Source organism: Neomonachus schauinslandi, chromosome 10 (genome assembly GCF_002201575.2).
Source record: "Neomonachus schauinslandi chromosome 10, ASM220157v2, whole genome shotgun sequence".
Classification (NCBI taxonomy): Eukaryota; Metazoa; Chordata; class Mammalia; order Carnivora; family Phocidae; genus Neomonachus; species Neomonachus schauinslandi.
The window spans coordinates 18,636,477-18,653,081 of NC_058412.1; the positions used below are offsets into that span (position 1 = coordinate 18,636,477).

The 16,605-nt window shown below is 37.0% G+C and overlaps 1 protein-coding gene across 2 annotated transcripts in view; it reads right to left on the reverse strand.

Moving 5' to 3' along the window:
- Positions 1-16,605, reverse strand: part of ATAD2B (ATPase family AAA domain containing 2B) — a 157,057-nt gene that overhangs the window by 17,668 nt on the left and 122,784 nt on the right. Inside the window, exons 21-22 of one of the 2 annotated variants that reach the window (XM_021697499.2) lie at positions 16,335-16,531; positions 12,125-12,284 (exon numbers count right to left, since the gene is read on the reverse strand). In XM_021697499.2, coding sequence (XP_021553174.1) covers positions 12,125-12,284; positions 16,335-16,531 — 357 coding nt within the window. The remainder of the gene's footprint in view (positions 1-12,124; positions 12,285-16,334; positions 16,532-16,605) is intronic. The other variant, XM_044918700.1, reaches the window with a different exon arrangement.

The window sequence follows — 16,605 nt, forward strand, 5'->3', positions numbered from 1 at the left end:
CATGAAAAATGGGAAAATGGAAGTAATACTTACAAAGATGCAAAAAACTAGAGAATAAATAGAGAGGGAAAGAGAAAAAAGTCAGAAATTATGTTTATTTTGATACGTGTAAAAAATAAATATCCAAAAGGAGGTATCATGAAGATATGGAGATAAATGAATATAGGTCTCAAGAATCTATGACCAAAAAACCACAACAACTGTATAATCTGACTTTATTATTTAACATTCTGTACTTCCCTAAGTCTTAAAAAAAAAAAAAAGACCTATTATGGTATAGAAAAGATAATTAAACTGTACATATTTAAAGTATACATTTGATCACACCAAAAATAATAAAATACCTAGAAATAAACTAGAATAAAATACAGAGGAATAAACTTAACCAAAGAAGTGAAAGACCTGTACTCTGGAAAATATAAAACACTGGTGAAAGAAACTGAAAGTGACACAAACAGATGGAAAGATACTACATGTTCATGGATTGGAAGAATTAATATTGTTAAAATGTACACACTACTCAAAGCAATCTGCAGGTTCAATGCAATTCCTATCAAAATAACAACATTTTTCACAAAACTAGAACAAATAATACTATAATGTATATGGAATCACAAAAGACCCCAAGTAGCCAAAGCAATCTTTGAGAAAGGAAACAAAACTGGAGGTACGCAATTCCAAATTTCAAGATGTACTACAAAGCTCTAAGAATCGAAACAGTATGGTACTGTTTCAAAAACAGGCACACAGATCAAGAGAACATAACAGACAGCCCAGAAATAAACCCACACTTATACGGGCAATTCATCTATGACAAAAGACACAACAATATACATGGGGAAAAGACAGTCTCTTCAACAAATGGTGTTGGGAAAACTGGACAGCCACATGCACAAGAATGGAATTGGAGCACTTTCTTATATCATACACAAAAATAAACTCAAAATGCGTTAAAGATTTAAGTGTGAGACCTGAAAGCATAAAATTCCTAGAACACAGACAGTAATTTCCCTGACATCAGCCTTAGCAACATTTTTCTAGATAAGTCTCCTTAGGCATGGGAAACAAAAGCAAAGTTAAGCTACTGAGACTACACCAAAATAGACCATTTATTTTCACTGTGATTTACGTGATTATTAGTAAGGCTGCTATTTATTTTTCACTTGTCCCATATGTTCTTTGTTCCCTTCTTTTTTTTCTTACTTCTTTTGGATGTGTACTATTTATGATCCCATTTTATCTCCTTGTTGGTTCATTAGCTCTATTTGCCGCACTATTGCTAGCCCTCTGTGAGCTCCAAGGGATATTTCCTTTCTCTGGTCTCAAGACAGTTTCCTCACATGTATACACCAATCAGTGTTCAGCTCAAAACTGGAGAAGGATCTTCTGCAGATCTCCAGAGTGCTCTCTCTGTGCAGCTTTCTTTCTGCCCTGAGAACTCTACCTACTTTGACTTCCTTACGTTCCCAGCTCTGTCTCTGTAATTCAGGTAGACTTCCAGGCTCTGCCTGGGCTCTTCCTTCCTGTACCACAGTCTGGAAACTCTCCAGGCAACTACAGTTCTCATCTTTTGGGGAACACTATCCTTCATTTCCTGGTATCCAATGTCTTCAAAATTGTTTTTTCATACATTTTGTTCAGTTTTTTTTTTTTTTCATTGTTTCAGGCAGGAGGGAAATTCAGTTCCTTTTATTCCACCATAGCCAAAACCAGAAGTCTCCTGATAACTTTCAAATATCCTTTGAGAACCAAACCATAACGCTGTGTAAATATCCAAAGTAGGATGTACCTTAATTTTTCAAAATTATTGCTCTACTGTTAGAAGTTTTAAGTTGCTCCAAATTTTAGCTACTACACATAAAAACCTACAATAAACATCCTTAGAAGTAGCTGTACTTTCAGGTGATAATATGTGGTGCATGTGACACCACAATTTTCTGCCACTGGCTTTCTACCTCAGCTTGAAAAAAGCTAAGAAAGAGGTGAGGTTAAATATAAAGCCATGTATCTGACACATAATCACTCTAAAATACCTCAATGGTCTTTCTTTTTAAATATATGCCTCCTGCCCATATTCCATTCCCAATTAAATGGGAAATGAATGAATGAAAGCATGAATGAATTCCATAAAAATTTCCCATTGGTGGGCACCTGGGTGGCTCAGCTGGTTAATCATCTGCCCTTGGCTCAGGTCATGATCTCAGGGTCCTGGGATCGAGGCCCACATCGGGCTCCCTGCTTGGCGGGAGGCCTGCTTCTCCCTCTGCCTGCCGCTCCCCCTGCTTGTGCTCTTTCTGTCAAATAAATAAATAAAATCTTTAAAAAAAAAAAATTCCCATTGGTCTGAAGGATAAGGAATTTATTCTGAAGAGTATCTGCATTTGATGAGAAAGAGTATTTTTCATGTGCCATCATTATAAGTATTTTTAATCATTCTTAGCTTAGAATTGTGTCTATGTTTATATACAGCAAAGAATCATAAGCTTATAGAACATTAAAACTAGAACAGATGTCATGTCTTCAAACTTCATCTTTTTTGAGAGGTAGGGGGGTAATCTTAGAACCTTACAAGCATGTGATAAAAATGAAAAATTACACATGTATACAATTTTGCATGTTGTTGTTCAGACTCTCTCATGGACATAAGACTTAAAATCCTTGTTTTAAAATGTAAGCTACATATTTACCATTTCTTTTGTCTTACTTTATGATCTTAAGATTCTCAAAATCCATGTAATATGAAAGTAACATAAGCACAGCAAAAAAACACACACACTGGCTTTGAGGACAGAACTCAATCCACTCAGTTGTGCCATATAACATTTGTGGGTTTGCACACAAAGTACATAATCTCTGAGCCCCAACCCCTTAACATCTATAAAATAAAAGTATGACCACCCATATTTGCCTTTAGTAAAAAGTAATGATTATTGGGACAAATTGATGAGCATCTATAAAATTAACAGCATCACTACTTTTCTTAACACCCAAAATACAAATAATCCTGTCAAGAAATGGGCAGAAGACATGAACAGCCATTTCTCCAATGAAGACATACAATGGGCCAACAGACACAAGAAAAAATGCTCAACATCACTCGGCATCAGAGAAATATAAATCAAAACCACAATGAGATACCACCTCACACCAGTCAGAATGGCTAAAATTAACAAGTCAGGAAACAACAGATGTTGGCAAGGATGCGGAGAAAGGAAACCCTCTTACACTGTTGGTGGGAATGGCAAGCTGGTGCAGCCACTCTGGAAAACAGTATGGAGGTTCCTCAAAAAGTTAAAAATAGAACTACTCTACAACCCAGCAACTGCACTACTAGATATTTATCCAAAGGATACAAACAGTGATTTGAAGGGGTACCTGCACCCCAATGCTTATAGCAGCAATGTCCACAATAGCCAAACTTTGGAAAAAGCCCAGATGTCTATCAACAGATGAATGGATAAAGAAGATGTGATATATATATATAGATATAGATATATATATTATACATATATATGAATGGTAGAATATTACTCAGCCACCAAAAAGAAAAGAAAGGAAAAGAAAAGAAAAGAAATCTTAACATTCCACTATGGATGGAACTAGAGGGTATTATGCTAAGCAAAGTAAGTCAATCAAAGAAAGAATTATCATATTACTTCACTCATATGTGAACTTTAAGAGACAAAACAGAGGAGCATGGGGGAAGGGAGGGAAAAATAAAAATAAGATTAAATCAGAGAAGGAGACAAACCATAAGAAACTCTTAACTATAGGAAACAAACTGAGGTTGTTAAAGGGGAGGTGGGCGGGGGGATGGGGTAACTGTGTGATCAGCATTAATGAGGGCACTTGATATAATCAGCACTGGGTGTTACATGCAACTGATGAATCACTAAACTCTACCTCTGAAACTAATAATATACCATATGTTAATTAATTGAATTTAAATAAAATAAAATTTTAAAAAAGAATCACTACTTCTATGAAAGTAGTAACTATTATCAGTGTATCTTTTGTATTATGGCAAACAGAAGTATATTAGCTGTTTTTTTTTCAATAAAATTATAAAGAAAGATTAACATTTTAAGAAAAACTAATTTTTTATGGGATGATTTTTCATCCTAAATTATTTCATAAAAAAGAAATTTCATGTATTTACTGGCTCATATCTGCATTATGTTATCATGTCTCCATTTTATAATTTCTATCTAATCTGAAACTCCTTCAGTTAGTATCTAACAAGAGAACAATTGATGAAATTTACTCACTAGCCACATTTATTGAGAACATGCTCCATACAGATACCTTTACAGATCCTGTTCCCAATTAGCTTAGAGTCGAAAACAAGAGATAAGGATATGTAAACAAGTAACTACTTCAGGGCAAGGGGGCGGGTGGTGGAGAGGTAGGTAAAAAGTGTCTCAGAAAAGTTACATAGTGCTATGATTCCAAGATGAAGGGATTACTTATAACTGTAAGGACATCCAAAAAAACCTTTCATGAATGTAGCATTTAATATTCCTTGAAGGGTAAGTAGATTTTAAAAGATATAGGTAATTTTAAAAACAATGTACTCTATGTAACTTATACCTCAATAAAACTGGTTTACAAAGAAAAAAAATGTACACAATCCCAGGAGGGGCAATACATTTAACAAAGGTACCCTAAGTTCCAACAGTAAGACTGGACCTAAATTGAGAACTGGGACCTAAATTTCCTAGGGGAGGATTCCTCCTAGGCTTCTCTCTTTTCTCTTTCTTTTCTACACACCGATAACTCCAACCATGTTTCTTGCCCAAATGTCTCCCCCCCCCATCTCCAGAACCATATGTACAACTACTACTCTGTAGTATCTTTTATCTGGGTGAACCAAAAGTTAACTCATACTAACACGTCCAAAATTAAATACAGCATACTGCCCATAAACCTGTTCCTCCACTGATTTCTTTCTCATATTCCTTAACCACTCAGACCACAAACTGAGGAGTCATTCTAGATTTCTGTCAGTCACATCCAATAGATCCTTCACTAAGCCCTCTATGTTCAAGCCCTCCACTAGTTCAATCTCTGCTGCCACTGCAACTAAATTTTAATTGGTCTTCTAACCTCCATCTCTGCACTCCCATGACCTCTACCCCAAAACTGATCCTGCCTGCAATACTATACTCTTAAATGCAAATCAAATTGTATCACTTTCTGTCTCAAAACCATCTAATGGCTCCCTAGTTTTTCTAAGTGTAGAAAAGTAACTCTGAAGTCCTTACACAGGATCAAAAGAAGATAGGGAACTTCGTAAGACATTTATTTATCTGCAGGACTCTCTACTACGTAGGCTTTAGGCATCTTCCAGGCCAGAGCTGTACATTTCCAGCACTTACCACAATTTATCCGTGACAGAATATGTCATACATGGATGCTCAGTAAATGGAGACTTGGTGATTAGGGGAGTAGATTCATTTCCCACCACTCTTCCACTCTATTCTCCAGCCACATTCACTTTCTTTTTATAATTTTGTACACTACTTCTCTCAGCCTGGAAGGAATGTCCTTCCTACTCTTATTTATTTCTAGATAGTGTCTTCTCCTCTGTGATCTACTCACACTGTGTACATATTTATAAGAGACCTTATAAAACTGCATTATTGGAAAACAGTATGGAGGTTCCTCAAGAAGTTGAAAATAGAGCTGCCATATGATCCAGCAATTGCACTACTGCGTATTTACCCCAAAGATACAAATGTAGGGATCCGAAGGGGTACGTGCACCCCGATGTTTATAGCAGCAATGTCCACAATAGCCAAACTGTGGAAAGAGCCAAGATGTCCGTCGACAGATGAATGGATAAAGAAGATGTGGTGAGTGTGTGTGTGTGTGTGTGTGTGTGTGTGTGTGTATAGCAAACTGGTGCAAAACAGTGTGCGTACAGTGTGTGTGTGTGTGTGTGTGTGTGTGTGTGTGTGTGTGTGTGTCACAATGGAATATTATGCAGCCATCAAAAGGAATGAAATCTTGCCATTTGCAACGACGTGGATGGAAGTGGAGGGTATTATGCTAAGTGAAATAAGTCAATCAGAGAAAGACATGTATCATATGACCTCACTGATACGAGGAATTCTTAATCTCAGGACACACTGAGGGTTGCTGGAGTGGTGGGGGTGGGAGGGATGGGGTGGGTGGGTGATGGACATTGGGGAGGGTATGTGCTATGGTGAGCGCTGGGAATTGTGTAAGACTGTTGAATCACAGACCTGTACCTCTGAAATAAATAGTACATTATATGTTAAAAAAAAAAAAAGATGATAGCAGGAAGGGAAGCATGAAGGGGGGGAAATTGGAGGAGGAGGCGAACCATGAGAGACGATGGACTCTGAGAAACAAACTGAGGGGAGGGGGGTGGGGGGATGGGTTAGCCTGGTGATGGGTATTAAAGAGGGCATGTACTGCATGGAGCACTGGGTGTTATATGCAAACAATGAATCATGGAACACTACATCAAAAACTAATGATGTAATGTATGGTGATTAACATAATAATAAAAATAAATTAAAATAAATAAATCACGGGGATGAAAAGTATAGCATGGGGAATACAGTCAATAACATTGTAATAACTTTGTATGGTGACAGACAGTAACTACATTTAACATGGTGAGCACTAAGTAATGCATGTAATTGTTAAATCACTATGTTGTACAACCTGAAACAAATATGTCACCTACACTTCAGTATAAAAATAATCAAGAAAAAAAACTGCATTATAATCATCTGTGGTTGCTTCAAGACAAAAGTCCTAACTGCCACCTCTATGCTATCTCTATACCTTAATAACCTATTATCATTGCAGGGGCCCCTGGGTGGCTCAGTCGGTTAAGCATCCGACTCTTGATTTTGGCTCAGGTCATGATCTCAGGGTCCTGGGATTGAGCCCCACATTGGGCTCCATGCCCAGGACAGGGGGTGGGGAGGAAGGGGGGAGTCTGCTTGAGGACTTCTCTCCCTCTCCCTCTGTCCCTTCCCTGTTCATGCTTGCTCTCTCTCTCAAATAAATAAATCTTTAAAAAAATAAAGTACAGCCTTTAAAGAGGTAATTGAGGTAAAATAAGGTTGTATGAATAGGCCCTAATCTGATCTGTGTCCTTATAAGAAGAGGAAATTTGGACAAGGACACCACGGGTGTGTGCACATAGAGAAATGACCACATGAGGGCATAGCAAGAAGGTAGCCATCTGAAAACCAAAGACTCAAGAAAAACCAAACCTGCTGACACTTTCATTTTGGACTTATAGCCTCCAGAACTGTAAGAAAATTAACTGTTCTTTTTTTTTTTTTTTTTAAGATTTTATTTGACAGAGAGAGACACAGCGTGAGAGGAAACACAAGCAGGGGGTGGGAGAGGGAGAAGCAGGCTTCCCACTGAGCAGAGAGCCCAATGTGGGGCTCGATCCCAGGACCCTGAGACCATGACCTGAGCCAAAGGCAGATGCTTAATGACTGAGCCACCCAGGCACCCTTAATTGCTGTTCTTTAAGCCACTTTTAGTCTATAGCATTTTGTTATGGAAGGTCTAGCAAACTAATACCATAACACACAGCGTAATGTCTGCCACACAGTAAGTATTCAACATGCATTACATCTGAGTATCTCTACCGCAAGAGGCAAGGGCTGTCACAGTCATCTTTGTAGTCTAAGCACCCAGCTCAGTAACTAGACATGGTTTATTTATAGACTCATAAATACTTACAGAAAATAAGAATGGGTTTGGCTGAAGCACAGCCTGCAGAGGGCTCCGAAAGCTAGGGTGAAGCTCTGAGCTTCATTCCTAAGCAAACTGGTGCAAAACAGAAGATTTTGAGAAGACTACAAGACTAGGGCTGAACTTTCAGTAACATTAGCTCAATAATGGTATGTCTGTGAATGAGACTGAGGGCTAGATGCGACATACTACAAGACAAAGAATGGGGAATGGTTAAACATATATAGATCTATAAGATAATAATTAGGGTCAAATATCTGATACTAGTTACATTTAGAACTACAAGTTAAAATCCTTCCGGCAAACATATTTAATTTCTGTCCACATCATCCTCAAGGGAGAGAATCTGGGTAAACGTTTAGGCAACATGTATAGCTTTCAAAATACTGGCTTTTATCTTCTACGTATATGCTAGTTTTTTTCGCAATGGCCAAGGGTTCTGCAAAACAGAACACTGTAAGCTTCCAAATACTCATGGGAGCTTTTAAAAGTAATACAACACTCATGTAATTTCCACTTGCTACACAACAGACCCTGAGGTGGTTTTCCTAATACATAACAAGTGGTTCTGCTGCTAAGAAAAAAAACAAGCCTCTTAACTTAAAGATATGAAATAATCTGAACAGAGCCAAAATCATGCTTTTGAATTGTATCACACTCTTTGCATTTAGAACAGTGAAGAAAGAAAGTTATAAGTGTACCATGTCAACTCTGTGAGATAGAGCCATATTCTTTGATTATACAACTGCATCAGATAGGAAAAGCTTATTATGCACCAGAAACCATGGTTTCTTTCTCAAAAGTAGTATTATTTCAATGTGGTTATAATTAAGTAACGTAGGGGGAAAAATCTGGATTGACCTCAACTGGCTTTTTCTAACCATTCAAATTTATTTTTCACTATCAGTCCCTAGACTTTTTCCAAAATAGGATTAAATTTTTTTTTTTTAAGATTTTATTTATTTATTTGAGAGAGAGAGACACAGTGAGAGAGGGAACACAAGCAGGGGGAGTGGGAGAGGGAGAAGCAGGCTTCCCGCGGAGTAGGGAACGCAGAGCAGGGAGCCCGATGCGGGGCTTGATCCCAGGACCCTGGGATCATGACCTGAGCAGAAGGCAGACGCTTAACGACTGAGCCACCCAGGAGCCCCAAAATAGGATTAAATTTTAAATGTGGTGCAGGGAATTTAATACACAGGTACCCACTAAGCAACCACTTTATGAAAAATTAAAGCACAATTTAAATAAACTAATGATGATAACAAAAACAAAAATATGAACTACTAACCTCTATGGAACACTTAACATGTCTCAGGCACTATGCTAAGGGCTTAACATATTTATATTGAACCATATGAAAATGGTAGTTTTGTAAGATTTAATCTAATACATTTTCTCATTTAACCCATACAACCACCCCAATGAGAAGAATACTTCAATTATCCCTGTTTTGCAGATAAGGATACTAAAATTTAAAGGACTAAACTCAAATCATGTTAATGAACTAGGTAATAGCAGAACTGGGACTAACACTTAGGTTTAAATCCAAAGCCCAAGCTCTTATTACCTCCTACAGTTCCAGCTACCTCTGTGTCTTGAAAACTAAGACACAGTGTAGGCACTCAAGTACTTTCATACTTTGGTCAAGGCCACTATACACACCTGTGCAGACCGCACCCTCACCAAGGGCCCCAGCAAGGTTATCAAATCAAGCTGATATACAGCCCATTCTTCACTACCCAAACTGTGATACTGTTGCTGGATGCCATCTACACAGAATAAGATTCTCTCACCCACATAAAATTGTTATATTGGCAAACAACAGCCCTGATGCTGCTGGTAAAAGAAAATTGTGCGAAAAATTTAACACTACAGATTAAAAGCCTTAAAAGAGATATATATATATTCCTTGATTCAGAAATTTCACTTTAAGAAATTCGTTCTAAGGAAATAGTTAAGGATGTACATAAAATTTATGCTACAAAGATACTCATCAGTGTTATAATACAGGAAAAAAACAAAAAATGTCATAGAAATATGTTAACTCATAAACTTTTCACAATATTCTACATGAATGACAAAGTTCACAAAAATTATGCTCTCATCTTAGTAAAAATATTCTGCATGAATGTATTCCATATACAATACATCCGTGTATGTGAGAGAGAAAGAATACAAGGTAATGGAACTACAAGTTACTTTATCTTCTTTGTTTTTAATCTCTAGAAATTTTCCTATATGTTGTATAGGAATAAAAAGTCAAAATGAAAGCGAAATAAAATAAGTAGTCAAAATGAAGCTAAAGAAACAAAAACTAAGAACCAAATGTCCTAATACAAAGCTTAAGAACAGCTATGTAAAATGTTATTCTGCCTCTAAACTTGGAATTAGAATATATGACATGCTGTGGTCTAAATTTAGATGAGAAACACCTAATTTCATGTGAAAGTGAGAAATCCAGGTCATTCTAACAAGCGGCCTAAGAACTACTGACCATGAATACAGAAACAAAGCAGAAACTGTATTCTAACTACCTTGAGATAACTGAGACTTAAATCAATGTTTAAGAAGTAAAAAGCATCTTACTTGTCTATCACCTGTTGAAGAAACAAAATCCCCAGCAGAGTGAGAGAGAATAAGAGCCCCTGTCAGCTGGAAACTGGCCAGGCACTATCAGCTGGCCTTGGTGTACTCATATTAAACATAAACAATTTTAAGAACACATCAGAAAAGGCCACTCTGTGACCATGATGAATCAAGATAAAAACAAGAGTACTCCATTATCATATCTAAACATAGACAAAAGCATGAACATTGTCCTAGCCCAAAAATAACCAAGTATAATCCTATCTTGGATAATATGAATGACTGCTTTTTTTTTTTTATGTTAGTCACCATACATTACATTATTAGTTTTTGATGTAGTGTTCCATGACTCAATGTTTGCCTGTAACACCCAGTACTCCATGCAGTACGTGCCCTCCTTAATACCCATCACTGGGCTAACCCATCCCTCCCACCCCCTCCCCTCTAAAACCCTCAGTTTGTTTCTCAGAGTCCATAGTCTCTTATGGTTCGTCTCCCCCTCCAATTTCCCCCCCTTCATTTTTCTCTTCCTAACTATCTTCTTTTTTTTTTTAACATATAATGTATTGTTTCAGAGGTACAGGTCTGTGATTCATCTGACTGCTGCTTCTTTACCCATCCCAGTTTTAGCCTCACGGAATTACCCCCACTTCCTAAGAGCATCCAATCTACTGCAATGCCCTACTTTCTTAAATCCTCTCCAAAATCCTTCGCACAAGCTCAAATCCTATGTGGTTCCATAGAATATATATTCTTCCTTGTTACAATGAATCAGTCAATTCATCTTGTTTTAACTACAGATATGTCCCTAGAGGTCCTCCCTGAGCACTCAAAGAGCTAGGACTAGAGATTTGAGTACAGGGTGGGATTAGGAATAAAACAGTAAAATAACATTAAAAATACCCACAATCTACAGAATACATACTGTCTACCTAAAGGGGTCTTTTAGGGCGCCTGAGTGGCTCAGTCAGTTAAGTGGCTGCCTTCGGCTCAGGTCATGATCCCAGGGTCCTGGGATCGAGTCCCGCAGAGGGCTCCCTGCTCAGTGGAGAGTCTACTTCTCCCTCTACATCTCCGCCCTGCTCTCTCTCTCAAATAATTAATAAAATCTTAAAAAAAAAAAAATCAAATAAATAAATGGGTCTTTTACTATATAAACTTATCCTATAATAAGTTCCCACCAGTTTGGAATTCACAGTGTTTATCAGCACTGGTGATGTTGACTACACAAATTTCACATTAAATTCTCAATTACTCAGCTTTCTACCCTACCTGAACAAAATAAGAATCTAAGTACAAAAAGTAAAAACTAAACCTTAAACAGAATACCGAAATATAAAATCCTCTAATTTAAATCCTTTATTTAATTCAAATTCATAATTAAATTTAATATTTAAAAATAATTAAATTTAATATTTAAGTATGAGTTTCTCATCAAGAAGTTTCTAAATACAATAATATGTCTTTAAAACTAATTTATCGGGCGCCTGGGTGGCTCAGTTGGTTGGGCGACTGCCTTCGGCTCAGGTCGTGATCCTGGAGTCCCAGGATCGAGTCCCGCATCGGGCTCCCTGCTCAGCAAGGAGCCTGCTTCTCCCTCTAACCCTTCCCCCTCTCATGTGCTTGCTCTCTCTCATTCTCTCTCTCTCAAATAAATAAATAAAAAATCTTAAAAACAAAAAAAAAACTAATTTATCTACCTGAAACATGGGCATGCTTTAGTATTTAAACTTTCAACTATCTTTTCATTGATCACCAAAGTGAATCTTGCCCAGTGCATCCTTACCTCCTGGGTCCTTATCTGGATTGTACTCTAGAGCATTGCTACAGATGAGGTCAATATCTTTCAGAAAATCCTTAGCAGTCAGGTAATTATGCTTATCAATTTTAGTTATTACTGTTGATAAATCCATTGGTTCCTTGATTACTTCAAGATAATCTGAAACCTAAAACAAAGAGGATATTTTAATGAAAATTACTTCTGCTATTTCATATGATCTACTCATAAAAACACAAAACCATATAGTTATTTAAAAATTAAATCTGGGTATCTTAAAAATAATTACAAATAAGGATAAAATTGTAGAACAATTTATGCTACTAAAGTTACTACTTTGAAGTCATACTTTCCATGAAAAGCTTTGGTCTCAAGTCATATCTAAATCAACTCTGAAATGTTTCTCATTTGAAATATAAAACCAATTTTGTCAGTTTTTTCCTCCAAACTTTTGGATATACCTGAGAAGAGAATGTATTGGTAAAAGCATCCAATAAGTATCAATAAATGTTACTTCAAGAAATTTTTCTGAAGGAAATTAAGAAACAGATTTTTCATATTATTAAAGAAGTTATCTGGTAAATCTCTTTAATATCTTTAAACAACAAAAAAATTTTCTTTCTCGTTTCCAGGGTGAATCATTTCATGGAAAGTGTTTTCTGCTCCTTTGGAGTCATTACAAACATTTTGAGTCAATTATATAACAAAAATAAGTATTGCCTTCATAACTAGTAAAAGATTTGCTTGGACTTCGCTAATTATAAACAAATTTGCAAGCAAATGTTCTCTATGTGCCGACTTTCTGGGAGATAACCCAAAATAGGAGCTAGTAAGTCAGGATTTGCCCAATGTTTTTTATCATTTGACCACTAAGAAAGCTCTACCAACCTATCTATCTATTGCCTCCCCCAATGCAAATCTCAAATCAAGTAATCAGGTCTGATATAAAAGCAGTCTTAGAAACATCTAATTAGTCCAGGACCAAATTCTGGAGCTAGGATAATTCCTGCTCTATGAAACTAAAGGTTACTTTTTCTCCATTGCGCACACACACACACACACACACACATTTTATGTATATTTATAAATTTTTAGGTAACTGTGTGGGCATGTTATAATTTACTTTTTAACTTGTAGGAGCCGAAAACCTCCTTACAGGGGAGGTAGTGAAGCTATAATGAACAAACAATAGCTCAGAAGATATTAGCTGGATTCTTGGCTCTGGCATTTGGCATGCCTTGTGTACATATGGAAACTGTTTAACTGCAAAGCACTATAAAAATTTATATTACTGGGGTGCCTGGGTGGCTCAGTCGGTTAAGCATCTGCTTCTCCCTCTCCCTCTGCCCCACTCCTCCACTCATGCTTGCTGTCTCTCTCACTCTCTATCAAATAAATAAAATATTTTTAAAAAATTTGTACTAGGGCGCCTGGGTGGCTCAGTCGTTAAGCGTCTGCCTTCGGCTCAGGTCATGATCCCAGGGTCCTGGGATCGAGCCCCATATCCGGCTCCCTCCTCCACGGGAAGCCTGCTTCTCCCTCTCCCACTCCCCCTGCTTGTGTTCCTGCTCTCGCTCTCTCTCTGTCAAATAAATAAATAAAATCTTTAAAAAAAAAAAAAAATTTGTACTACTAAAGATTATAAAACTTTTGCCCCAATATTTAATTTTAAATTCAATGTTTATTTTCTAAACTTGTTTTCGTTGAAGTCGGCTTTGGAATTCCATAAAGCTTTTAGACATTTCAAATTCATTATCTGAATATAAATTTTTATGTTTTAGGTTATTTAAAGGTTATCTTGTGGGGCGCCTGGATGGCTCAGTTGGTTATTAAGCATCTGCCTTCGGCTTGGGTCATGATCCCAGGGTCCTGGGATGAGCCCTGCCTCAGCCTCCGCCTCCAGCTCCCTGCTCAGTGGGGAGTCTGCGTCTCCCTCTCCCTTTTCCCCTCCCCCCACACCACCCCACCGCCCCTTGTGCTCTCTCTCTTAAATAAAATTTTTTTAAAAAAATAATTTAATATTATTTTATTAAAATAAAAAATGACGGGTGGTTCAGTCATTAAGCGTCTGCCTTCGGCTCAGGTCATGATCCCAGGGTCCTGGGATTGAGCCCCGCATTGGGCTCCTTGCTCAGCGGGAAGCCTGCTTCTCCCTCTCCCACTCCCCCTGCTTGTGTTCCCTCTCTCGCTGTGTCTCTCTCTGTCAAATAAATGAATAAAATCTTTAAAAATAAATAAATAGATAGATATAGATTTTATCTTGTTTTCCTCTCATGCTTCACAGAGACCTCTATGTTTTCAGCTTTAAGAGCAAAGAACCAGTAGTAGAATGAACGAAAGAAAGAATAAAAGAAAATAAGAAAATATAACCCTTGAATAAGTTTTATCTAACGAACACTTTCTATCCCCTTCCAATACCTTACCATCCTTTATAAAACTTTTACTCTACCACAGACGGCATTTGAAATCTGATCATCTCTTCTGTTTAGAATGAAAGAGAGTTCTCTGGGGGAAAGGCAAAATTGGTTTACTCCCAGTATGGGAGGATGACTTGAGGTCAAGCCCTTACCAACTAAGTGACAGAGTCCCATACCCAATTTGAAATAAAAATATAAAAATAAACATCTAAAATAATCCTTAGGGGTGCCTGGGTGGCTCACTCATTAAGCATCTGCCTTCGGCTCAGGTCATGGTCCCAGGGTCCTGGGATCGAGCCCCACATCAGGTTCCCTGCTCAGCAGGAAGCCTGCTTCTCCCTCTCCCACTCCCCCTGCTTGTGTTCCCTCTCTCGCTTTGTCTCTATCTGTCAAAAAAATAATAAAATCTTAAAAAAATAAAATAATCTTTAAAGTGGGCTGATAGTTTTAAGATTATCTGATAACACAAAGAGGGAAAAAAATGTTCCACAAATGTAAAATGTTATGTATTAATTGCAAAAGCAAATTAGGCAATTCCTGTCATTTCAGTAGAAAAAGATTTAAGGTATAGCTGTGATTTAATGTAAGGAATGCAGGCTTTGAATTTCAAAAAACCTTTGAGTCTTGGCTATGTCACTTGCCTGCGAGCCTCAGTTTCCTTAGCTGTAACATAAGAATAATAATAATGACCTTGTGAAGTTGTTAGAAGGATCAAATGGATAAAACTATATATTGTGGATAAATACAAATATACAAATAAAGTTATAGATATTCCCTTTACTCAAAAAAAAAAAAAAAAAAAAAAAAAACCACAACTAAAAACCAAAACAAAAAATGGGAAAATAGCTATTTTCAGAGGGGAAAAAAAAAAATAATGCTAGCTCATTCTTCCCAGTCATAGATGAGGTAATGATTCCAAAGGAATCTGCTCAGGTCCAAAAGTACAGATTTCACAACAAGGACGCAACATTAAACTATGAATAATTTCATAATTCAAATTAAAAAAAAAGATGAAGAAAAAACTTAAAACTAACAACACCAAAGCTGTTCAAACATGGAGTCTGAACTATAAGAAGGCCAGTAAAGACTATATTGTGTTCATCCACACACTATATTATCCCAGGATAAAAAAACAAAAACAAAAACAAAAACAAAATTTCATCAACACTATTATAGTAGATTCCAAATGGAAAATTTCTTTTCTTATCATCACAAACCATGCTCCCACAAGGACACAAAACAATACACATAAAAAGTGAGAAATTTTCCACTGGGAGCAGAGAAAATCCTTGCAGGGAAAAACAATTTTAGCTGCATAGGATATGCTTAACTTCAAACAGCATCTTAGTCACAGGCATTTCCAAAATATGAAGGAAAAATTTCAGGGTTTTTTGCCACCTCTTTCACTAAGGTATACATAATTTGGAAAATGCCAAAAAATTAATTGGTCTTGATTGGTTAACACCAATATACTTTTTAAGAGCAAGATTTATCCTGGAATAAAAATAGTCTAGTATGGACATTTCACTAAAGTAACTTTTAATCCTCTTCTTAAACTGAAGAGTAAGAGATCACAAAGATCAATACTAATTAAGAAGACATACAAATTGATCACTATTTTCATCCAAAAGTCACCAGATGTTTGCTGATGACATCAGTAGTTATCACATGGATTAAAATTTTACAGGCTAGGGGTAATATTCATCCATGCCTTTGCTTTTTTTCCTTCCAAAAAAAAGATGTCAATATTTTTTTCTTTTAGCCAGTTCAACTTCACTGTTTGCACACTACTGAAACAAGACCTCTTCAATATCCACCGGTTTGCTGAAGATGTTAAAGCGTTTATCTGTGGCCAGCCTCTTGGTTACATCCCTGAGAAACAACCGCAACTCTCTTAAAGTATTTTCCTCCTGATCCTCCATCCGATTTTTTTCTGATTCTGATAATTGACGAGGTGGAGAAGGTAGTGCAAGGGGAAGCACTTCCATAGCACAAAGACCTAAAGAAAATAGAAGAAAATGTTAAGATCCCAACATGGTAGAGCCAGGACCTCAATTACTTTTCTGTCATTCA